The sequence below is a fragment of the Papaver somniferum genome, chromosome 10, assembly GCF_003573695.1.
Source record: "Papaver somniferum cultivar HN1 chromosome 10, ASM357369v1, whole genome shotgun sequence".
Classification (NCBI taxonomy): Eukaryota; Viridiplantae; Streptophyta; class Magnoliopsida; order Ranunculales; family Papaveraceae; genus Papaver; species Papaver somniferum.
Window position 1 is genome coordinate 85,712,323 of NC_039367.1, and position 23,390 is coordinate 85,735,712.

The 23,390-nt window shown below is 36.2% G+C and overlaps 3 protein-coding genes and 1 pseudogene across 3 annotated transcripts; 2 read left to right on the forward strand and 2 right to left on the reverse strand.

Moving 5' to 3' along the window:
* Nucleotides 1-8,241: 8,241 nt before the first annotated feature.
* Nucleotides 8,242-10,261, forward strand: LOC113317309. Its single transcript, XM_026565438.1, has 4 exons — nt 8,242-8,580; nt 9,165-9,375; nt 9,588-9,757; nt 9,869-10,261. The coding sequence occupies exons 1-4, from the start codon at nt 8,323-8,325 to the stop codon at nt 9,893-9,895; spliced, it is 666 nt and encodes a 221-aa protein (XP_026421223.1). The 5' UTR covers nt 8,242-8,322; the 3' UTR covers nt 9,896-10,261.
* LOC113317308 (pyrroline-5-carboxylate reductase-like) lies at nt 10,200-13,076 on the reverse strand. The gene is made up of 7 exons (XM_026565437.1): nt 12,756-13,076; nt 12,574-12,622; nt 12,023-12,114; nt 11,619-11,691; nt 11,197-11,317; nt 10,888-10,993; nt 10,200-10,694 (listed from the first exon to the last, which is right to left on the reverse strand). Exons 1-7 carry the CDS (start codon nt 12,954-12,956, stop codon nt 10,506-10,508), a joined length of 831 nt encoding a protein of 276 aa, XP_026421222.1. The 5' UTR covers nt 12,957-13,076; the 3' UTR covers nt 10,200-10,505.
* Nucleotides 13,077-13,141: 65 nt separating this feature from the next.
* Nucleotides 13,142-14,727, forward strand: LOC113317310. The gene is made up of 3 exons (XM_026565440.1): nt 13,142-13,414; nt 13,492-13,537; nt 13,668-14,727. Exons 1-3 carry the CDS (start codon nt 13,286-13,288, stop codon nt 13,721-13,723), a joined length of 231 nt encoding a protein of 76 aa, XP_026421225.1. The 5' UTR covers nt 13,142-13,285; the 3' UTR covers nt 13,724-14,727.
* A 713-nt stretch (nt 14,728-15,440) lies between these two features.
* On the reverse strand, nt 15,441-16,985 carry LOC113317307 (annotated as a pseudogene).
* Between the last annotated feature and the right edge of the window lie 6,405 nt (nt 16,986-23,390).

Consider the following 23,390-nt stretch of genomic DNA (forward strand, 5'->3'; position numbering starts at 1 on the left):
TATTAACATTGTTTGTATTCTTAATTCCTTTGAGGAATATAAGATAGAGATGCAGAACTCATACTCTTGATACAAGGTCATAAATATATGTGAATATTTCTATATTTTCGCTACTGGGCAGAGGGCGATTTCATAATTTCGCCTTTGTCAAAAATCTACCATCAACAAGTTTTTATAGTTGTTCCAATCTTGATGTTAGGCAAGTGCTCGACAATGGATTTTGATTAATTTTTCAAATAGTTTTTATAAAAATTAAAGACACACAACTAAAGAGTGGTATAGTCGAACGATGGTGGCGTACCACCCGTATATGTCATATCCTTGCTTCTGAAATAGGTTTTACTTTAAGGAACTCAACACGACATTCATGCATAGCCACTTTTTTTTTTAAGATTAAGTCGGCCATGTATATTAATTAGGTAAATCTATTATACATCCTTTAATGTAGATATAAACGGAATTATGTATAAAATTACGAAAATTAAGCCACATTTATAATTCTTCAAATACCTTATAGTTTTTCGTTCGGTACTCATTGAGTTATCTTCTAGTGCTGGAAAAATGTATACCTCCACATGCAAGTTGAGAAAAATGAGCGCCTTTACTCGTGATAGAACTATCAAAATAGGGTTCTGAGTCCTTCTATCAAGTCGATAAAAGTGTCACAATGGCTTATACGGGATGAGGGAGTCTTCTAAATGATTGAAAAATACGTTTTATCCTTCTTTTAAATTGAAGATTTATAAGGGTGAAGGTTGTATCTAGAAAGGATACAAGCAATCGCGGCCCAGTTTATAAAATCAAAGTAAACTAATACATATCCGACATTGATTTCGACATCAAGTTGTTTCATAGGAGTCCTTGATTCCCTAATTAATTGAGAAAGACAAACGAAACTCTAAAAAACAAAAAGTATACTAAAAAATACAAATGTAAGTAAAGCAAAAATCAAATGATAAACTAAGTAAAGGAAGTTCATAGCATAAAAGGACAAACCTAGGTGTTGATGTGTAAAAACGATTTGCTGGTTTTTGAGGAACAATGGAAAGTTGTGCGTATAGAGGATCCCTGATTAAGCAAATTGTCTAAACCTTTAATAGATGCACTGCGTGAGAGTTCTTTGAGTTCGAGAGATCAATATGTATGAATCCGGCCTAAATCAAGACAATGGTCGTTCGAGAGTCAATTCGGTCACAAAGAGGGATGAGGGTCGACTTGTTGGAGGGAAGCTGATAATTGACGAATATGGTATACTATGTGACTCATGGATTGAGCATAATGTGTCTGCTAGGATAACAATAATACACAGATGTCGAGTCTGATGAATTGTGACATATCATTATACCAATTAAGGTACCGATTTAGATTGACGAACTTGGGTCTAATGAGATTGCTCAATCATGGACCTATTCTGATATGTCGAGCATTTGACAAGAAATCATATATTGTTGAGTTATGTAGAATACTCATTCATGATTTACTATGTCATGAATTGTCGAATGAAAAAAGTAAGAATTGGAGTATTGGTAAATATTGGATGATCAATAGTTGTCCAATGAAATATTGGATGGCGGTCCAATGTCATGTTGCCTCTCGGACAGTAGTTGAGCAACAAAGATGTTGGTAGTAAGATAGAACATTAAATATTAATTAAAATATTGATAGTTGGATCAATCATGAAAATTATTGATGTTTATCATAATTATCATAAGTCTGAAACCCTAATTTTAGAAAGCTCTGGATCGGAGAGTTGTCCAATGTGAGTAGAGATATTAACCAACTAATAAGTATGAGCATCGTTCATTGGTGGTGGAGAGACCGATTGAGAGGTGTATAGAGAATTGTCCAATTGGTGGAAGAGGATTCACCAAAATATGGAGGATTATCCAAAATATGGAGGATTATCCAAGTGGAGGATTGTCCAAAATGGAATAAGAAACGTGGGACCATCCATCCATGATGGCCAAGTGAACCGGCCAATTCCGGCCATGGTGGTGCACGGATCACCATTTGACGACCGTCCATTTATGGGAATTTTGGTATTTTTTGTTGGATGTTTGTGCAATATTTTGTATCTCTTCAGAAGAGTTGATATTGACCGAAACTCACAATTTTTGCATGGAAGAGCAAGTAGGGTTTTTCTCACATGTCCAATATTTTAGAATATTGAAATAATGATTTTTAATATTTATTGGTGAAAAAGACCTAATAGTCGTGGGATAGGCTTTTTTGGAGAATTGAGCAATATTTGAAGAAATATGGAAAACTAAAAGTTTGCACGAATGTGGGAGTCAAGAGTTGTGGAAAAATAATAATAAAAAAAGAAGTGGAGAGGCGTGGGACCGGCCACGGCCGCGGCATGGTCGGCCGGTGGTCCGGTGAGTTCAGTTCCTTGCACCTTTTTATTTTATTTTATTTTTTTAAAAAAATCCTTTTCTGTTTGGCATAGCTCTCCATATATCCACATTAGTCCATATTTTTGGGTGCTCGTTCGTACATCATTACTAAGTACACTCACACTATTTTCTCCAGGCTTACCCGGTGGTGGCCCATATGTCCGAAAGGTAGATATTTATTACTAATCCATGGAATTCAGTTGAGAAAGGCCGTGAATTGAAGTAATAAAATTTTGTGATGAAAATATAAATTTTCTAGGAATTCAATTGATGAATATTGCACTAGAATTAATTAATTGATGGCTCTATACTAGCAGGCAATCTGTCTAGGAGGATTATATTTATTCGTGAATCGAGGTATGAGATAGTGGAAGCATCATACTCGTTCTGATCATTTGTTTTGCATAACCAGGGAAGACTGCGACATCCTGAAGACGTTATTGCTCTATACTAATGGTCAATCCATCTAGGAGTTGTCCAATCATTCTCGATTCCATACAGAAGTGTGTACTGGAATTGCTCAACATAAATGATGAAATATGCAGAATATTGAAAGCTCGGCTAAGAGGCTTTAATAATTACATATTCATGCATACTCTGAAGAGGCTACACACTCAGTCAGACATCATCGTGACATGGACTTTCATGTCTAAGTTTTAAAATATGATTTCCATACATTCATCTGAAGCTAGATCAGAAATATATAAAATTATCATTTTACGATTTTAGCATTCATCAAGAATCCACCGTCAACACTAGGGGTTTCATATGTTATAATGGGTTAGGGTAATACTGAGTTTTATTTATTGTTGGCAACACAAATGTTTTTTTATTTTTCATACAGTCAATCTCGAAAGATCTAAGAATACACAATAGAAGGAATAAAACATGAATACAAGAATGTTAAAAAAATGAGAGGTTTAAGAGCCAGAATAAGGAACAAGACCATTAGAAAGAAAAAATGATCAAGACCACTCCAAAAAGAAACTCGAGCCCGAAGGATGGATCCGATAAACCACGACCCATTTTGAATTCAAGCAAAACCTAAATATCATTTTACCTTATATCTCCACAATAATGACGTCTTGAAAACTCAGAAATGAACTGATAAAGTAAGGATCTTGAAAAACAAGACATGGTCAAACAAGGAGGCGTAAGGAGCTAAGATCCAAAATAAGATCATTAAAAACAAATTTGGTAAACACAAAAGCATAAGAAAGAAATTTAAGAGAGTTAAGCGAAACCAAAACCTAAAAGAAAGATCACTGAGAAAAAAAAAAGTTAAGCGAAATCAGATGAAGAAAAAAAATGGAGGAGACACAAGCCTGTCTGATTATTGAGAAAAGAAAAGAGATTTCAAACAAAAAAAGAAAACCCCTTTTAAAACTCGAAATGCAAACCCTTAAAAAACACATCTAGACGGATAAAAAGAACACCAAAGAATTCAAGAAGATTCATACAAAAGAGGAGAATGATTAAGAAGAAATATTGTCTGAATCAGAAAAAAAAACAAAGCATATATAAGATTAAGAGAATAAATCACCAAACATCACAAACAAATTGATTTCGAGATAACCAATTTCCCCAAAAGTGATCATGAATAAAGTTTTACTTAAAACCCTTCAATAAATAGTTCTCAAATGCTTGAAACTGAAAAGACGAGGGCACCCAAATACACCACAATCTATTATTTATCAACCTATAAGTATGGTATCTTAAGTGATCGTCTATGGACAATGTCGAGACAATACAACTAAAGTCTTATACCTTGTGTGATTGTATATGGACGAAGTTGAGACAATACAACAACAAGATATTTACTTGACAATAGTTACGGTAAAAACCGATTCACTATTAGGATCAAAGTCAAGTAATTCGGATTAACGTACAAGTGAAATTTACTTTAATTATAGTAAAACAATTATAATGCGGAATAATAAAATAAATGGCACAACAAGTTTTTATTAACGAGGAAACCGCAAATGCAGAAAAATCCGGGGACCTTGTCCAGTTTTGAGTACTTTCATAATTAAGCCGTTATATGAAATCTAATACCAACTTCGTATAGTTGAGACCAAGCAGACTACCCCTAGATACTTAGTTTTGTCAGTATCGATCCCTGCGTATTCGACTTCGAGAGTCGCGACGTGAATCACTAGTCCTTTGGATCGTATTCCAAACAGTAAAGGATGAAAATATGTTTGGTAACAACTCTATTCAATCTTAGTGATAAGATAATGAGTTTGACAAAGACTCTTCTTTTTTATCTAATAAACTCCTTTGTCGGGTTAGACCAATCCAAACTTTGATTACCGATATAATCAAATTCAAGATTTGCAATCAATCAATATATAACTCAAATAGTAATTATAATTTGATGTCGATCTCAGACAACTTCACTATCAAGTTTATCAAACATAAACACGATTCTAGTTGGATCCCAGACGATCAAGATGTGTGTACAAGATTCACAAAGATACAAAAACTAATAAGAAAATCTTCTTCGTCTTCAAATCTTCAATCGTCTTCTTAAAACCTGCACAACACAAACTTGAATCCTCTTGTGATCAATCACACACAGATAGGAGTCTATTAACAATGGATTATAAAAAAATGTCATTTAGATCCGAATACTTTGATCAAGTTTGAGTGACCCTTATGTCAGAAGAGAAGGCTCTCAAGAATAATCAAACTAGGTGCAATCAAAGTTGCAAAAACTGTTAGTCAATCAAATCAATAATCGAAAATTAAAATAACAATGCAATTACCTAGTTTCCCACCAACAATACTCGCAGGTTAAACTTTTCTGATATACTTAAGTGTTGAATATAGAAAGTATCTAATCAGAGAGTAGGTTTCTATCACTATATAGTATTTGCACCAATAGAGCTCTGCGTAGTGTCCTCTTTTGAGCGGCTACTTCACTAAAGGCCAATTTCAACCAATAGGTACCAAAGGTTTTATCACAGTTCAACGTCGGAGTTCACATCGCTTAGAGTTAAGATAAATATAATAAGGAATTAGTACATTGAGATTTAGTTTAGTGACGGGGTAATTCATGTCCTTATGTTGCCCATTGTCATCATTCTCTACGATGAAGTAGTAACTCGATATTTACGGACCTTAAGTATCTTTGGAAAGTTTTTCGAAATTGACACCGCATTACAAGAAATTTATCAATACTAAATTATGAGGTTAATCTTTTTATTTTATTATTGCAGCATCGTTAGTTACATAAAAATTGATGTTACCGTCTATTCTACTTTCTTTCAAGATTGTGATTGAGAAGGCAGAGGCAGAAAATGCATCATCACTAGATCAATCAATAGCTCCCTAATATATTTAAAGTCATAATTACTTTAAGAGATAAAGTGGGAGTTTGTGATTCTTGTTATCACAATGAGAATCCAGATTGAAGATGACATCATCCAAGTTACTTGACTTAGAACATATTTGTTTTTTGCTAACTCGACGTATGGATCTGACTCGACCCATGACCCGACATGAGTCAGATGTCAGATCGTTTGTTTTTTAGTTTGAGTCAGATCTGTCTCGTTACCTGACTTTGACCTAATCCCTAACTTGGACATATTTGAATCACGGATTAAAATGCCCCTAACTCATGGAACCAAGCTACCGACTTGTATATTTTTCAGTCAGTTGAGTTAGATCTGACTCCAGAAAATAAACATATTGAATCAGACGCGTACGAGTCAGATCCAAAAAAATAAACAAACATGATATTACATTATTGCTCTACATCGAAGGAGGTGAAGGTATCAAAGATAGAGCTTTTGGTCATCAGAATTTTACATTTTATTAGGAACTTTTCCAATTATTTCAAATATCTGTTTTGAAATATGGTTATCATAAATAACGACATGATCCGATGGCATGGTTAGAATGACATTATCATGACATGGTGGAGACATTTTTCTAAAAAATCCAATCCGCAATGAATTTGAAGCTAATTTTATGGTGACATGTTCTTCTTATAAAGCTCCACACTCCAACCAAAAATGAGTGCAATCTGAGATGTACATGACCATTATCTACCATTGTGAATATTAATCGTTGAAGATTGATTAAAATTAATATTTTTAGATGATAAAATTTCGCGTTTCAGAATACTCTCATTTTTGATAGGAATGTAGAGCTTTATAAGAGGAATATGTCACCAAAATATTAGCTTCAAAATCATTGTTGATTGGATCTTTTATAAAAAAAATTGTGCCACCATGTCATGGTAATATCACTGTAACCATGTTATTAGATCCTTCCGAGTCCGACTATGTGCACCCCCTCCTAACCCGGGGTGCACATTCCTCCCTTGTTTATTGGTTTATACTTAACTCTAGTTATTTCTTATTTCTATACTCAGATATTAAATACCATGTTGAGAATTGGAATGTGGGAGAAAAAAGTTTATGCGCAAATTCAAGTTCCCTCTTGTCTCTTTGAGATTTTTCTCTATTAAAAACTCCAACCCAAATTTACTCTCTTTTTTGGAACACTTTCTATGTTACAAACTAATGTAAAGATTTGGACTGGCAGTTCATTTTGATGGGATCATATCTTTAAACAACTAATGGTATACCTGTGATTTTGTATTAAGATTGAAATTTACCGAACTCTAATCAGACCGAATGACTCCATCTTGATGGGATCGTTGATGTTTACCCTTACTCTCTACTGTATTCCAAAAGTTTTTGCTTCCTTTTGTCTATCATTAAAAGTTGATTTATCAAATCATCCGTCAAAATTGTAAGTTATAGAGACACATCGTTTTGAACCAAACCACTACTATCATTTTTCTTCTTCATCTTCTTCTTTTGTTAAACATTTATTAATCAATCTTTATTTTGATCTATTCATCAATTACATTTGCTCCCATAATTCTACTAAGATCTGTTTTATTATCAAAATTAAATTGAAAACCTTAGGGTTTTTTTTTTGCTTGATTTAATCGAAGAATTCTAATCAAGCAAACTGTAGTTTTTGATTGAACTTATTTTTCTTTATGCAGAGTTCAAAATCAATGGAGAGAGAAGACGGAAGTTGGGTTCTATTAGTTTTCGATTTTTTAACTAAAAAGTGATTAACCAGGGTTACATACAAACCAATAAACAAGGGAGGACTGTGCACCCAAAATTAAGAGGAGGTGCACATATTCGGATTCAATCCTTCCTCTCAGAAATATTAGACTTTATATAATGTATATTACTAAGTTTTCATCAAAGTATATAACGTGCTATTCTGATTTTATCTTACTAGAGTGAGTGTATCGCAACCATACATCAGTTTAATTTTTCGGTTAACCATAATATTATGGCCTATGTCAATTCTAAAAGTGAAAATTAAAACTAAATTTCTTAGATTAACCTAATCAAGTCCGAGTTGTAAGCCCCAACCAACCTATCAGCCGATTGCCACAAAAAAACTAGGTGTTGTAAATCGGGGTGATACCTACAATATATTTTTGCATCTGACTAGCGAACCAGGTCGGATTCGTCCCCTGACTCGCCACGAGTCAGCTGTCAGCCCACTTGTTTGTTTACATCTGATTCACTACCTGACTCAAATTTAACCCTTAGCTTAAGTCGAGTGACAAAATGTCCTCAATACGACCAAACTAGTGACTCGCATATTCTTAAGTCAGTTAAGTCACATATAACTTAAAAACAAACACATTGAGTCAGACCTAGCTGAGCCAGGTGATTTTAGGCATATTCGCACTAGTTACATGCAGAAAAGAAAAAAAAATGATAACGACTTGCATGTGGGTTCTTTGAAGGATAATATGGTAATCTGAACAGTTCCAATTTCCGAACAAAATCACACCATACGCTTCTCATCTCTGTTTCTCTCTCCCTAGACTCTCTCTGCAGCACTTTCTCTTCTCTCTCAAAACAGAGAGGGAAGAAGAATGTATCAGTTAATCTCAACGTCATTAAACAACAGAATTTTAAATCTTCCCGCCATTTCCTTGGTAACCAGAACTAAATGCATCAAAAATGAGATCAAATTCTGGAAAAGAAAGTTAATTATAAGAAAAAAAGTATTATTAGTAAGTTCAAATGATTCACCAATTGTCGAAGAAACAAAAGATGAAGTATCCAAGGAAGAAGATATCAACAAATCTGTTCGGTCGACATCTTCGTCAATTGATAAAGACCTCAAAAAGGTATTTATATTCTTATCACAAGTTCTGTCGTGTTGATTATGTAACTAGTAAGAACTAACTAAGAACAAGTTAGCTAGCTAGGATTGTAGTTAAGACGTTTAGACTGTTTATAGTGATAAAGAACTAGTTCTCGGAAAATTGCAGTCAAAATTGATTTCATAAAGATGCAGTGTACTGAGTGCAGCACTTCACCCCAGTTTTACCTCATTTATGCGGTTGGAAGTCGGGACCTTTATGGATAAATGGAACTGCTGTGTTGCTGAATGAGTAAAGAGTAGATTATGGTAATGACTAATACATATTTGAAAGTCTTAGTCAGTTTTTAGCACCTTTAGTATGACTGTGTATGGGGGTACACTCATAAGGCATAATGAAAATGGTAATAGCAGTCGACCTTTCTGAACAATGCGCAGTTGATCTTCTAGATTCGACTGTTTAAAATTCTAATATCATGGAAATACAATTAGCAAATATGTACTGGCAGCTGATGCATCAGCATAGCTGCATAGGGAGAAGTGATTAAGCTGTTTCTAAGTTTTCACAAGGTTGACTGTTATTCATAGAAATTTAAACACTTTAAACAGGCTGTTCAGAAGACTGCTGCAACATTTGCACCTAGGGCTTCTACTGCAAGTAAAAATCCTGCAGTGCCTGGAAGCACTTTGTACACCGTCTTTGAAGTTCAAGCTTATGTCTCGATGTTGTTAGGTGGGCTACTTTCGTTCAATGTTGTATTTCCATCCAACGAACCTGACTTATGGAGACTCATGGGAATGTGGTCATTTTGGATGTTCAGTAAGTTTTCCTCTATAAATCTCAGCACCGTTTCTTAGAAACTGTAAACAAGAGCAAATTTTGGCGGGGTAGTTGAATATTTCGTGTTTCATGTTCTTTCTGATCTTTTTGTTTTACTACTCTGGGATATCGATCTTCATAAGAATGTTAAAGCTGTGCAAAGGAAAGTTGTCTTTAATATTTTCCTAACTTCAGGGCTTTTGTTTTTGTAGCAATTCCATCACTTCGTGCCCGTGACTGCTCAAAGAATGAGAAGGAAGCTTTGAACTATCTCTTCATACTTGTTCCTTTACTAAATGTTTTAATTCCATTCTTTGTGAAATCCTTCTCAACCGTTTGGGCGGCAGATACAATTGCATTCTTTGGGATGTATGCATGGAAGGTATGATCGATTTCCTTGCCAATCACCAGGAGAACTGCTCATTTTGGTTGCATGTGTAAAATGTTGCTGCAGAAATTAAACCATATAAGTTGTTGTTGTTTGTGTCTGTAGATGGGGTGGCTTCAAAAGACGGAGTAAAATGCTTGCTTCTAGATACTAAGGCTAACTCTCAGCAGAGCTCTGATCAATATCCGATCAGACTTGTACATCAGAATACACACCATCAGGGTTACATACACCATTTGAGTTACTTGAGCAGATGAAAGAGGAGAACGGGGTATTGAATGGAGACAAGTATACACCAACGTGCTTTTCCACCAGAGACATTCACTTAGTTTTTTCTTTCTGTTTTCTGCATGAAACTGCGACATACAATTGTTCTCGAGCTACAACTTTACAATCCCTGTACATGGCAACTTCGAAGTTGATCTTTTATGGCCAGTCATTGAAAATTCTAATAGAGTCTAATATTCTAATGTAATGTTAACCGTTGTTTATTACAAACGAAAGAGACCCATTTATAGACAAACAGGACAAGATACCCAAGGATAAGCCTAACATCAGTTATTTATAACTTCTTAAGGCAATTACTGCAAAATGTTGACAGCTTCAAATGGTAACCTAATATGATACCAGAACTAAAAAAATGGTAAGGAGCCATAATCAATTGTATCTCAGATGTTTCTTCTGATTGGACACGTAACCAGAATGGTGGTGGGAACCTCGCAGAGACGAAAAAGGGGCAAATCTAGTTCTTAGACAACTCTTTACTACGGTTGGCTGCAGCAACAACTGCGTTCATCAGAGTCCCACGAAATCCACCCTTCTCCAATTCGTGAATCGCAGCAATGGTGGTTCCTCCAGGTGATGCAACATCATCTTTTAGCTGCCCTGGATGCTTACCAGTGTTGACGACCATTGCAGCTGCTCCCAAAACCTAGTGATTGGAAAAGAAAAATTAGCATAACTAGTAGGCCTGGTAACAGGGAATTTCTCCACCTACTTCGAAGTAATTTCATTTCTTTCTTTTTCTCCTAAACACCCTAGTTATTCTGATATTACATTTATAACCTGGTTAAAGGAAGTTTTTCGCAGAAAAACAAAAACACATAGTATCAGTTCCCACTTACAGTCTGAGCAGCTAAACCTGCTGCAAGGTCTCGTGGAAGACCTGCAGCTACTCCACCATCGGCTAGAGCCTCTATTGCCAGAAAAATATATGCTGGGCCACTTCCACTGTAAAGTAAAACAACCCTAATCAGATTTATCATTCAAAAGTGAGGTTATTTTTCAAAAGAAATGCTATACAAAGTGGCAAGTCATGACGTATAAAAGATGTCTCCACACAGAAAATACGATAGTGAAAATTCTACAAACAAGGTGCTGCAGCACAAGTACTGAAGGTGCATAAAACTATCATTAATCCAAGTGTCACATACCTCAATCCGGTGACGGCATCAAACATTTTCTCATTAGCTCTCCAAGTCTTACCAATTGCTCCAAAGAGACTATCCATAAGCAATCCATCTTCTTCTGTTGCAGTTCCTCCTAAGCTAATAACTGCATATTGTACACCAGTATTGACTTGTGGCTTTGATGTAAAGTATTAATACACAAATCAAGAGTAAGAAGACTGCTGTGAGATAGAACCATGACTTCACATATCAACTCATCATAAACAAGTATAGTAAATAAAGAGAAACGCAGACTCGGCCATGATTTACTTTTTATACTAGTTCAATTCTAAAATGGACATCTTGATAACCTTACATCCAGGATCAAACAACCATCTCATCCAACAGAGTTTGATTAGTTTCACTAATAAGTATTTAGAGAAGGAGAAAAAAAGAAGCACTTTTACCTGATGCTGCCTGACCTACAGCAGAAGGAGTATTTGGCATAACTCGAATAAAACGAGTATTCCCTGACCATTCCTGCATCAAACACCAATTAGTTTCGCTTTCATCAGAACAGAATTATTAATTAGGATCCCACATAGGGTACAAAGGTAAAACTGAAAACGTCAATGCAATAGACACGCGGGATTATATGAAATCCTCACAACAACAAGCATCACGCGAAAAGAAAAATATAGAAGTGATGAAAAGAATTTGGACAAGAGAAGGAATTAAAGAATAAAATGGTAAAGAACAGAGAGGTATGACGAAAATGAGTATGAAGAATTGTTGATTGATAATTCAATCTGTTAACAGATACTTGAATAACAAGAGTTTAATAAACAAAAAGAGATTTTCAGATGCTGACCTGTAGATCACACAATTTAATCCCAGCGGCAATTGACACTAAAAGTTTATCTCCTGTAAGCGAAGGTTTCAGCTGCAAAACCACCTCCTTCACTGCAACATTGACAATTTTAGTTACAAATCCAAAATAGAAGAGGAGAGAGAATACAATTACACATAGTGAATGGCGATCTATGTCCTGTAACTACAGAAACTGCATTTTGTATGTGACACCATATTAGTGGACATGAACACCTTATAGTTCTTGGTTACAACTCAAGCCACCAACCAGATAATGTTCATACTGCAATTAACCATTCTAGGTTGATTTGCTATATAGCCAACCTATGATACAAAATTAGGAAGACGCTAAGGCCCTATTGTGATGACTAAAAGTGATTCCTGGTGGTCAAACTCTCCTGATTTCACTAGAGTTTCTTCCAAATCACTCCATTAGCGAACCATGAGCATAGAAAAGATACTAGTATAGCAAACGAAATGCATCCCAAAAATATGTATAGAACTAGGAATTAAGCAATGAACGTAAAAGTAAAGAACAAGATAGAGAAGTACCCATCTGAGGTTTCACTGAAAATATGATGACGTCACTGTGTTCGACAACCTATTCATTAAGATAAAAACATTGTTGGATTATTAAATATGTGTCTCGAGTAACCAACACCTAAGATTAGTTTCCAAGTAATGAAAATGGTGATTCCAATTTACATTAAAAGGAAGAATATACAGAAAAAGACCTGATGATTATGTTCAAAGACTTTAACCCCAAAGGATGAAAAAACATCTCTACGATCAGAACTTCTATGAGCAGTACTAATTCTTGAAGCAGGTAAAATCCCTGATTTCACTACTCCTCTAGCTATATTCTCTGCCAATTTTCCAGCTCCGATAAACCCCAACTTAAATGTATCACTAGGAATTGCCACTGAAGAAACCATTCTCAGGTTTTTTTTTTGTTGCGACTGTGTTGGAAACAATTTAGGGTTTTGTTTATAAACCCGTAGAACTCTGATTTTTCTTTTTCTTTTTCTTTTTTAACTTAAAGCAATTTTTGAATATTGTTGGTGCTGGAGTTTGAACTAGCGACCTCTCTATCTACCGAGTGGTTCCACTTCCACTTCTCAAATGAGTTGGGTTAGGTTAGGTTAGATTCTATTCTGGAACCAGTGAATAAGAAGTACCAAGTTAGTCCCAATCCCAAATTTCTCATCCCTTTTCGGAAAAATAGTGTGGAAATTTTTCTTAACCAAAACATCTGGGATTGATTATGGAGGAATTACCAAAAGCGAAGAATGAAAAACCTACTCAGCAATCTCTACATCAAGATGATGCTGATGAGGAAGATGAAAGTGTTAAGCAACTCGAGGAATGTTCTGTTCTCTATTTGACTTTACAGGTAAAAACCCCTAAGCTCATAATTCAATATTTATCAAGTAAGTGCTTTAGAAATCTGAGATTTTATTGTTCATGTAGGATTGTCTAGTTGAAAATAACAGAAACTGGAAAGCTTGTCAAGCGGGTATGTCTTCTTTTTTCATCATATTCTAATTTGGTTTAGTCATAGTTCTGAATTTTTCAAGGGTTGTAGTTTCCAGTTTTTCATAAACCTTAAACCCTTGTCATCTTTTTCTTTGTTTGGGTCTATGCAGAAGTTCAAGCTTTGAAAGCATGTCATGAGAGGAAGAACAATAACAAGAAGAAGTGAAGTTACTGATTGGAATTGTGTAGGTTTTTGGTGATTTTTACTAGTTGTAGAGTCTTTGATTCTTTCGGACATTTTCAATTACAGCACCCTTGTTAGAAGAACGCTGAATACAGTATGTTTAAATTTTGATTCAATAAGACTGGCTTTCAGTCATTGACGTACAACAACAATTACTACATGTACTGTTAAGAGCAGCAATCATTTCACAAACCTGAAAGTTTAAGCTTGTCTTGAAAATTAATCAAAATGAACATTTACTTGGTCTGATACTCTTAAACTGTGGTTTGAAAGCAAAATTGTTTAAGGTAACTGATGAGTAGAGAATGCCCCAGCACCATGTTGGAAAAACAGAACAGAATAACAAGGCGATAATAGATGAACTCAAATGAAAGCAGAAGATAAATCAAAACTACCATTGGATTAAAAAGTGAGTGTAGTTTTGGGAGGGGTATTCACAAACTTCAACTGGAGTGGAATTAGAGTAGAGCATTTACATAAAAACCTGCCCATGTATTTGTTAATATTTATATGTAAAGAAAGACAACAAAAAGAAGAAAGCCTCCTCTGCAAAAAAAACAAGAAAAATGGTTTCTTCATATCCGATACTTCAACTTGATATATGGAAGCTAGGTCATTATCTCTCCCCGGACTTTTTCTTTCCTTTTTACTTTGTTCTGGATTAGTAGATGCGAGTTGAAGCAGCCCTTTTTTTCTTACTCTCTTAGACAGCGCTGAGTGGTTAGTTACAATGTTCATTTACAAGCATGGTGTGACAAAGTGTTTGCAATAGGGTATGTCAACAACTCAACATGGTATTTTATGCACTTGAACTGAAAAACTCGGAAGTCAAGATCCATTCAGTAATAAAGTATATGTGAGACTTTCCAGATTGCAGCCCGAAAAAACAACATTCAACTCCAAACAAAATAGGGCCTGCAGAGAAGATTACTGAATACCTCAATGCAGACAGGAAGGAATAATGAGATGCAAGGGTGTAAGGTCAACCTGGCTTGATGACTGCAAGGACAATAAATCAGGTAATCACGGTAAAGCAAAAAGATTACATCAGGAAGGACCAAGAATAGTATGAAGCACCCACCAATATTACGGAAGAGGGTTCTGCAAGAGACGGAACAACAGATGCATGATTTTGTTCAGTGAGCACAGTACGTTCGACTGCCTCCACCTCCGGATCTGTGGAATCAGAAATCCCGTTTTCCATCCCTTGTGGCACCGACTTGGTACTCCCTCCTTTTGTTCCATCAATAGCTTTGCATTGTGACTAGTGAAATCAATAAAAGAATTTAAGAATGAGTAAAATGAAATTAATAATGTCAGTGACATCCAAAGGGTCTGCTGAGACATGCGTGCATTCGTTAGTAAAAGCATTCCCGAGTAAAAAGTAGTAACCCAAGTATCTGAAATTTTTTCATATGGTCCGTGTACAGTCCAAGAGAGCATCTATATTCCATTTGGTTAACAAGATTTGATCACTATTGTGGTATAGTTCTACAGTGAATATACCAATTGGGACACCAAAAATCAATCCCTACGATTCACATTTATTTTATATATAGCTCTTTAAGTTTATTGATGCATTGTTTGCGCGAGCGCTATGTTTATGGTATACCACTTAGTTTACCCACCTGACAGGGGCACCAGACTATACTGCAAATGAAAAAAAAGCAATGGGGGCATCTGAAGGAAGTTATCTCACTCATACATTTTGCAGGTCTTTGATGCGCACAATGATGATCGTTATATTCGATTTTCATGCTCTAGCCATAGCTTGTACGATTCCCCAGTAATTGAAGCACATGCATCCCAAGTATCTGCATATTTCATCACCTGCATCCAAATGAGCGGGAAGAATAATAAGAAGAACCATAGGATAGTAGAGAATGAGTCCTGCCAATATTCAGGATTTTGGCTATTGATAAGAAGGAATTCGTTGGACAGATGGTACATTTGCAGAGATGAGACTGTCAAAGTGCAACTAAGAAAGGTACTATGCAAGGGGGGTCTTACCATATCGGTAACGGCTTGACTTGAGAGGAACTCAAAGACACCATCGCTAGCAATCACAAAGAAAAGATGATCTGGAGTAAGCTGAACAATTTTCACTTCAGGAACAGCAATAACACCAATCTTCTCAGCGAAACTGTCTCCCAAACTCCTAGTAAATGCAGTTCCTGGATACATACCATCTTGTACCCACAGCCTTGGAGGATCACCTCCATCACTTTCTTCATCACCCCAATTCTGAATATCTGGATCCTTAAGACCTTCCAACTGATCAGCACTCAAAAAACTCTAGCTCCACACATCTTCACTCTCTCACATTCATCCTTCCTAAACGGTGTTTGATCAATAGATAGATCCTCAGCAGTAGCACCACTCCCATCCTTCACAGCAATAACTGCCCTCGAATCACCCACATTTGCAACATAAACAGTATCACCACTAACAAGAACAGTAATTGCAGTGGTACCACTCATTGTATCATCAATTTCACTCTCATGAAGTTCAGAATTCGCAGCCAAAAAGGCAGAATTATGAGCTTTTACAGGATCCTCCACCAAGCTAGTATCATTTTCAAGTATCTCTATTAATCTCTCCTTCACAAAATTTGAACATTGGGTGCCATATTGACCATGCCCATCGAAAACACCAAAGAAATGAAGATTCGGGTTCCCTTGAATTCCAGTTTTAACTACATGACTATCTTGATTTTCTTTATCAGGAAAGTCAGGGTAGTATCCTCTGTGTAACAACAGAATACTCTAAGTGGAAGTTATGAAAAGGTACATTAACCATCTCAAATGTTTTACTCTCTGTAAGAATACTTTGATGATAATTTCCATTGTTACCGTTCTCATTGTTAGTACCATTTAAATCAACATCTCCTCGATTAGCTTCAGGATCGGCATTCGATGAAGCTGGGTAATGACTACAACATTTTCCATGGATACAACCCATGGGCGATATGTATGAATTAAGGGTTTCAATACCCTAGAAAAACAACCTAAAATGTCAAAGTAAACTAATACCCTGCAAGAAACCCTAAAAAGAAACAAACCAGGAAAGAAACAAGTACCTTTTGGGATTGTACGTTTAATTCCAGAGAGATGAATTCATTTGCAGATAAACCCAGAAAACCCCTAGAAGGAAGAAAGAGTATGTACATGGGGAAGTTGGATTGAAAGGGAGCAGAAGGAAGGCATTTTCATTTGGGTTTTTACAGGTGCCAAGAAAAAGTCTGATGATGCGTGAGAGGTGATGACAAAATCCCAAAACCCTGGGTCGTGTGAAGACTTACCGGGGGTTAGTCGTGGGAGAGTTCGAGAGATTTTAATGTATTTAGGTTTTCTCCTGTTAATCCTGAGGGAGTTTGAGGGAATCTCTCCAAATTTCCGTTAGTCGTGGGGGAGTTTAGAGGAATCTCCTAAACTCTCTAGAAAACACTTGTTAGTCGCTGGGGAGTTTAAAAAAAGCTCTTGAACTCCCTGTTAGTCATAAAACCCTACAATACTAGGGAGTTGGTTGCTTTGGGGAGTTCGAATGAGTTTTTAGTGTATTTTGGTCTCACACCAAATCTCTCAAAAGAGTAGAGATTTGGGAAGGAGTTTGGTGCGTAGAAAACCATAGGAGAAAGAAGAGGAAACGTTTTTTTCCAGGTATGTGTTTTTTCTTCTTTGATATCCATGATTGTTTATAATAGTTTGATTTGTGTACTATTTTGATTGTTTTTCATATCTTTGATCTCTATAATTGTTTATTTTGATTGTGTGTATAGTTTTTTTTGTGGGTACTCTCTCTCTGTCAAAACCCTAATTTGTGGTTCAAAAGATCTTGGTAAGAAATTGCATGATTTGATTATAATGATATCTTTAAATTCAACCGTTGGAATATGATGAAATTTGAGTATGTCGTAGTTTACCTTGTTATAGAAGTACAGTAAAATTTTCACGCGGATCAGGTCACGTTTGCTACTGCAAAGCTTGCACAATATATGACTATGGTCTGCTGAGTTTAAATCCCGAATAGGGGACTGATTCCTATTTATCTCATTCTCCGCTTATCGTACAAATCTGAAATTGTAGTATGATTTTTGTATATATGAAGGTTACATACTGTAGAAATTTCATGAAGTTCTGATCACTTTAGGTACACCAAAGTGTGAGAAATCCGGAACTGAATTCTGTATGCACGTATTGAAAGTAGTCGGGTTCTGAGTAATGTATCTTTTTAATGAACCGTTGGAATGCTATGATTTTTGAGTGTGTTGTGGAATATTGAGTTGTAAGTGTACCATAAAAATTTAAAGAGGATCAGATAAGTATTAGTACTGCAAAGATTAGACAATCTGAAACTGTGTTTCGGTGAAACATAATTCCTTTACAGCTATCTTCATAATTTGTTATGTCATCATGCATTAATTGGCTTGCTACTTTGCATGGGTGTCATTGAGAATCACTATCACTTGTTAAGTCCTCTTATTTAGACACATACTTATCTTATATTCTATATGCCAAAGTTCAATACAGTGGCGTACTTCATTCCGTATTGGCGTGTTTTATCCAATTCATACGGTGCTTTTGTTATAATGATATCTTTAAATTCAACCGTTGGAATATGATGACATTTGAGTATGTCGTAGTTTACCTTGTTATAGAAGTACAATAAAATTTTCACGCGGATCAGGTCACGTTTGCTACTGCAAAGCTTACACAATATATGACTATGGTCTGCTGAGTTTAAATCCCGAATAGGGGACTGATTCCTATTTATCTCATTCTCCGCTTATCGGACAAAGGTGAAATTTTAGTATGATGTTTTTATATATGAAGGTTTCCTACTGTAGAAATTTCATGAAGTTCTGATTACTTTAGGTACACCAAAGTGTGAGAAATCCGGAACTGAATTCTGTATGCACGTATTGAAAGTAGTCGGGTTCTGAGTAATGTATCTTTTTAATGAATGCTATGATTTTTGAGTGTGTTGTGGAATATTGAGTTGTAAGTGTACCGTAAAAATTTCAAGAGGATTAGGTAAGTATTAGTACTGCAAAGATTGGACAATCTGAAACTGTGTTTCGGTGAAACAGAATTCCTTTACAGCTATCTTCATAATTTGTTATGTCATCATGCATTAATTGGCTTGCTACTTTGCATGGGTGTCATTGAGAATCACTATCACTTGTTAAGTCCTTTTATTTAGACACATACTTTTCTTCTATTCTATATGCCAAATTTCAATACAGTGGCGTACTTCATTCCGTATTGGCGTGTTTTAGCCAATTCATACGGTGCTTTTGTTGCAAGGAGTTGCTAAGGGATTTTCCTTAATTAACAATTTGGATAAGAGAAAGAGTATAACAGATGATATGTGGGAAAATGTTCGTGAACAAAGGGAGTTAGAATTGTATGGAGACCGTTAAATTGAAGGGAAAAAAAATATCTCGTTGCACACAATAACATACTATTGATACAGAGATATGATTATTTTCATTTATTTTTTTCTTTTGATTAAAGATCAATGTTAAGGGTTTATTGTTTCTTAAAAGAGAATGAGTTAGGAGTGAACTCTCTCAAACTCCCCCAAACTCCCTCTAATAAACTCTCTCAAACTCCCTACACTCCCCCAAACTCCCTGAACTCAAAAACACAAAACTCTCTCAAACTCCCTACACTCTCTCAAACTCTCTCAAAATCTCTGAGATTTAAAATACACTTAACTCCCCCGAAATCACTCAAGGACTAACCCCTGTTTAAACAAAGTCTCAAACCGAGATTTTCAGGGCAATGGGTTTTTGGTGACTCGACAAATAGAAAAAATGTTTTTTCCTTAATTAAGAACCCGCGATTGGGGATACTAGAACTATTTGGGGATATAAATTACTTCCCCTAACCAATAGTGTCTGCTAAGTGATGATTTTTTGGTATGAAAATACTAAAATATCCTTTGGTTAATTAAAAAACATTATGAAAATACTGTTATACTGTTTCTACTAAAACTTAAAATCAAAAACCAAATAATTTATCCCCCATTCTCCACAAATCAGTTCCGGCACTCTAAGAGTTAGGTTTTTGAATTTTTTTTCTTCATCTTCTTCATCGTTCTTCATCCGTTCTTCATCGACGATTAATTGTCGATTCAAAAATATCTTCGTCGATTACTCAATCTATCTATAATAATGCCTCCACGAAAGAAACCCCCGCAATCAAAATAGAAATCAATTGCACAACAAAAACAAGAAGAACGAAGCAATCGGATTGCCGAAGAAGAAGAAGAAGAGAACTCGGACAATCAACCTCTCGTAAACATGGATTCTGTGAGAAGGTAAGTGATTTCGAACTAGTTTATAAGTGTTTGAATCGATTTACAGCAGTGGGTTTAGGTTAGAATCGCGAACCCTAACTCAAAAAGTTGAGTTTCAGTGAGTTCCGGCATTGAAATGTGTATGAATACAATGCCGGTACTTAATAACGGCATTGAATTTAGGTTGAAGGCAATGCCGATAGACAATTACGGCATTGATTTTAGTATGAATATTATGCCGGTATTGAGTTACGGAAACACCTGGAACTGAATGTTTTGTCATGGGATTGAGTTTTGGTTGAATACAATTTCGGTAGTCTGTCACGGCATTGATATAAATTTATTCGATTAGTCCGGCAGTCCACTTTTAGTATACATGAAACCCTAGGAATTTGTTATCAGTACCGGCATAGAATTTAGGTTGAATACGATGCCGATACTGGATTACAACATGGATATGAACTCTTACCTATGTGCCGGAAGTGCTCATTTGGTATCCAGTAACTTCTTTGGAATTACTTAAGACTACCGGCATTGCCTACAATTATTCGATAATGCCGACATCTTGTCCCGACACAGTTATTTTGTTAAATTACTATGATGTTTATTGGTCCCGGCATTGTAGAATAATTGTAGACAATACCGGTACTGATGATTCTAAGCCTTTTTTCAGTATATCTATGCCGGCATCAAATATGAAAAAGAGTTGTCTTATATTCATTTCGTGTGTCTTTTGCTGTAAGGCTAGAGCCAAAGAAGCTAACAAAGGAAAAACTAAAGATGCTGGTATTAAGAAAAGAAAGAAGGACGGTCTAGGTACTCCTCAATCTCTACCTCCTCGAGGGAAAGAACAAGGTCGCAACAAGCGTTTGGGGGAAGGCTCTAATAAAGGGAAAAAACGGGAGAGTGGTGACTGTAGGCGACTCGTAATTCGTAAACCTACCGAAATAGTTGAGCACAATGAGCCAGATGATGAGCAGGATGAAGAGGAAATTGAGGAGGAAGATAATGAGGATGATGCAAGTCAATTAGCAACCCAAAGCCAAGATTTAGAGGAAGATGGTGGGCCAAGTCAAAAACCGACACAAGGCAAGGGTAAAGGCAAAGTAAAAGTTAAAGGTTCGCACCTTCCTCATATTAATAACATGATACCTGACCTTGATCGTGGTAGAATTTGGGGTGAAGCTGACGATCCGAGAATGTTATTTGGCTAAAAGGACACATGGGCTAGTACTATCTATCAAATCTATGTAAGAATATTTTATCTTGTGCATATGTTTTGTTTTGTATTTATGTGAAATCTCTTAATCGTTTTATCTCCTAATTGTAGGATCATAAGAAGGTTGTGTGTGTTTGCCGAAACCAAGCCGCGTCTCATTGGGATTTGTCCATGGAATGTGAAGAGGTCCAAACATTAGTAAGGGAGTCTGGTCTATATTGTTTGGTTGAAAATTATGTGAAGTGTGATTCTGTGACAGTCAATTGCTTCGTCGAAAGGTATCATGGTGAAACTGATACCATGCACTTCCCGTTTGAGGAGATGACCTTGATCCCTGATGATGCTCAGAACATTCTAGGCTTGAGTGTTACCGGCAAATCAGTTGCAGAAGGAGATAACTTTCCGGACCTAGAATGGTCGAAGTTGCATGCTCTTACTAACAAGTTGTTGGGTTGGGACTATAAAACTTCTGTGGAATGTTTCTATGTATCTAAGAATAGTAGGACAAGGACCATCAAGATGAAGTTTCTTAAGGAGAAGTTTGAAAAAACGCAGGAAAGAAGTTTGAAGGATGTATGGGACCCTGCACAAATTCGTTATACAGCCGCTGCGTACCTGTTAATCATCTTGGACACTAAGGTGTTACCTGAATCTAGTGGCAACAGGGTCAGTGCAAACCACCTTCAGTACTTGGATCCGTTGGAAGAGGTCTTTACCTATTCTTGGGGCACCGTGGTAATGGCACATTTGATGGAGAAGATGAGAAGGGCCTTCAAGGCTGTTACAAACCAATTTGTCGGTAATTTTACTCTACTCCAGGTAATTTTGTTTTTTAAACTTATGTTCTTATGTGTATTTTCCACATCTACCCTTATTATGAACTTAGAAACAAAGTTTATTGCTTCTTATATGTATCATTCCACATTGGTATAGGTGTGGGCTTATGAACACTTCCCAACATTGTTCAAGGACTACCCCTTCTTGAAGATAAAAAACCTTTCCGAACCCGAGGATCCTAGAGCTAAGAGATACGAGTTCAACAATATTCCGAAGCCCGGTAACAATCGTCGATTGACAAATATGTGATTGGCTTTGGACGCGATGACTACCAAAGAGGTTGTGTTCAACCCTTATAAGGAGGCTATAGAGAACCACCAAATTGTGAGGTTTTATAAAGTTGCATTTTACAATGGATCGTTGTTTTATCCAAAGGGATACGTTGTGGCTGATCCCCGATGTGTCATGCAACAACTTGGGTATAAGCAATTACATTATCCAGATACAACCTCTCTTGAAAGGTAAGAAGTTGACCGTTCTCAGAGCTTTTCAACTAAGCTGAAGTTGAGGGTAGAGTATGATCCAACTCCAGAACCAACACATTGGAGGGATAGGGAACCACGTCGTTTGGTAGATATTAATAACTGGGAACTTGCGAAAAACGGTGATGAAGCTCACCCCGACTACATGTATTATTACCTAGAAGGGTCACATTTATTTGTCGTGCGCCCGGACAACGTCAAAGTTCCACCCCAGGAAAACCCTCCCGCTCCAACTCCTACAGAGGCACCACCTACGATGACCCAACTTAATAAGACTGTTGGATTGCTAGTAAGTATTATTAATTCTTTAGTCAATTAATGAATACATAATCTTATATTACCATATATATATACTAGTTATGTGTTGGATGTATGTAATTAGCAACATCGGCTTGGAAAGTTGAAGAAGATGTTTGGTTGCAAGTACAAGAAAGGAGAGGTGTTATCCCTTGAAGAAATGAAGGAAGTCAAGGAAAATCTTGATAAAATGGAAGACCCTAGTGCAAAAGCTTTGTTCGGGCAAACGAGGAAGGTTGCCGTCCATAAGAAGCAAAACACCAAGTGATGAACTCTTTAGTTGTGTTTCTTCATTTGGATGGTGGTTGTTACGTTTTGGATTATGATACCTGGATTAAGAACATTTAAGCACAATTTAGTTGTTTGGTTTATGTTTAAAATGTTTAGATTTCTAGTAAAATGTTTTTCTTGTAAGTTTTATTCCCACCAAGGTGTCGTCATTGTAATGTTTAGGCTGCACAGATCCGGCATTGTTCCGGCGTAGATTATTGATTATAATTCCATGTCGCAA

What these genes read in the sequence shown, in the direction of transcription:
- LOC113317310 (XM_026565440.1), top strand. Translation starts at nt 13,286, where the DNA reads ATGGAGGAATTACCAAAAGCGAAGAATGAAAAACCTACTCAGCAATCT. An exon ending in TTCTCTATTTGACTTTACAG is followed by an intron (nt 13,415 to 13,491) that starts GTAAAAACCCCT and finishes TTGTTCATGTAG; the next exon opens with GATTGTCTAGTTGAAAATAA. An exon ending in CTGGAAAGCTTGTCAAGCGG is followed by an intron (nt 13,538 to 13,667) that starts GTATGTCTTCTT and finishes GGGTCTATGCAG; the next exon opens with AAGTTCAAGCTTTGAAAGCA.
- LOC113317308 (XM_026565437.1), bottom strand. Translation starts at nt 12,956, where the DNA reads ATGGTTTCTTCAGTGGCAATTCCTAGTGATACATTTAAGTTGGGGTTT. An exon ending in TTAAATTGTGTGATCTACAG is followed by an intron (nt 11,692 to 12,022) that starts GTCAGCATCTGA and finishes TGTTTGATGCAG; the next exon opens with GAATGGTCAGGGAATACTCG. An exon ending in CAGGTTTAGCTGCTCAGACT is followed by an intron (nt 10,695 to 10,887) that starts GTAAGTGGGAAC and finishes TCCAATCACTAG; the next exon opens with GTTTTGGGAGCAGCTGCAAT.
- LOC113317309 (XM_026565438.1), top strand. Translation starts at nt 8,323, where the DNA reads ATGTATCAGTTAATCTCAACGTCATTAAACAACAGAATTTTAAATCTT. An exon ending in TTGATAAAGACCTCAAAAAG is followed by an intron (nt 8,581 to 9,164) that starts GTATTTATATTC and finishes CACTTTAAACAG; the next exon opens with GCTGTTCAGAAGACTGCTGC. An exon ending in GTGGTCATTTTGGATGTTCA is followed by an intron (nt 9,376 to 9,587) that starts GTAAGTTTTCCT and finishes TTGTTTTTGTAG; the next exon opens with CAATTCCATCACTTCGTGCC.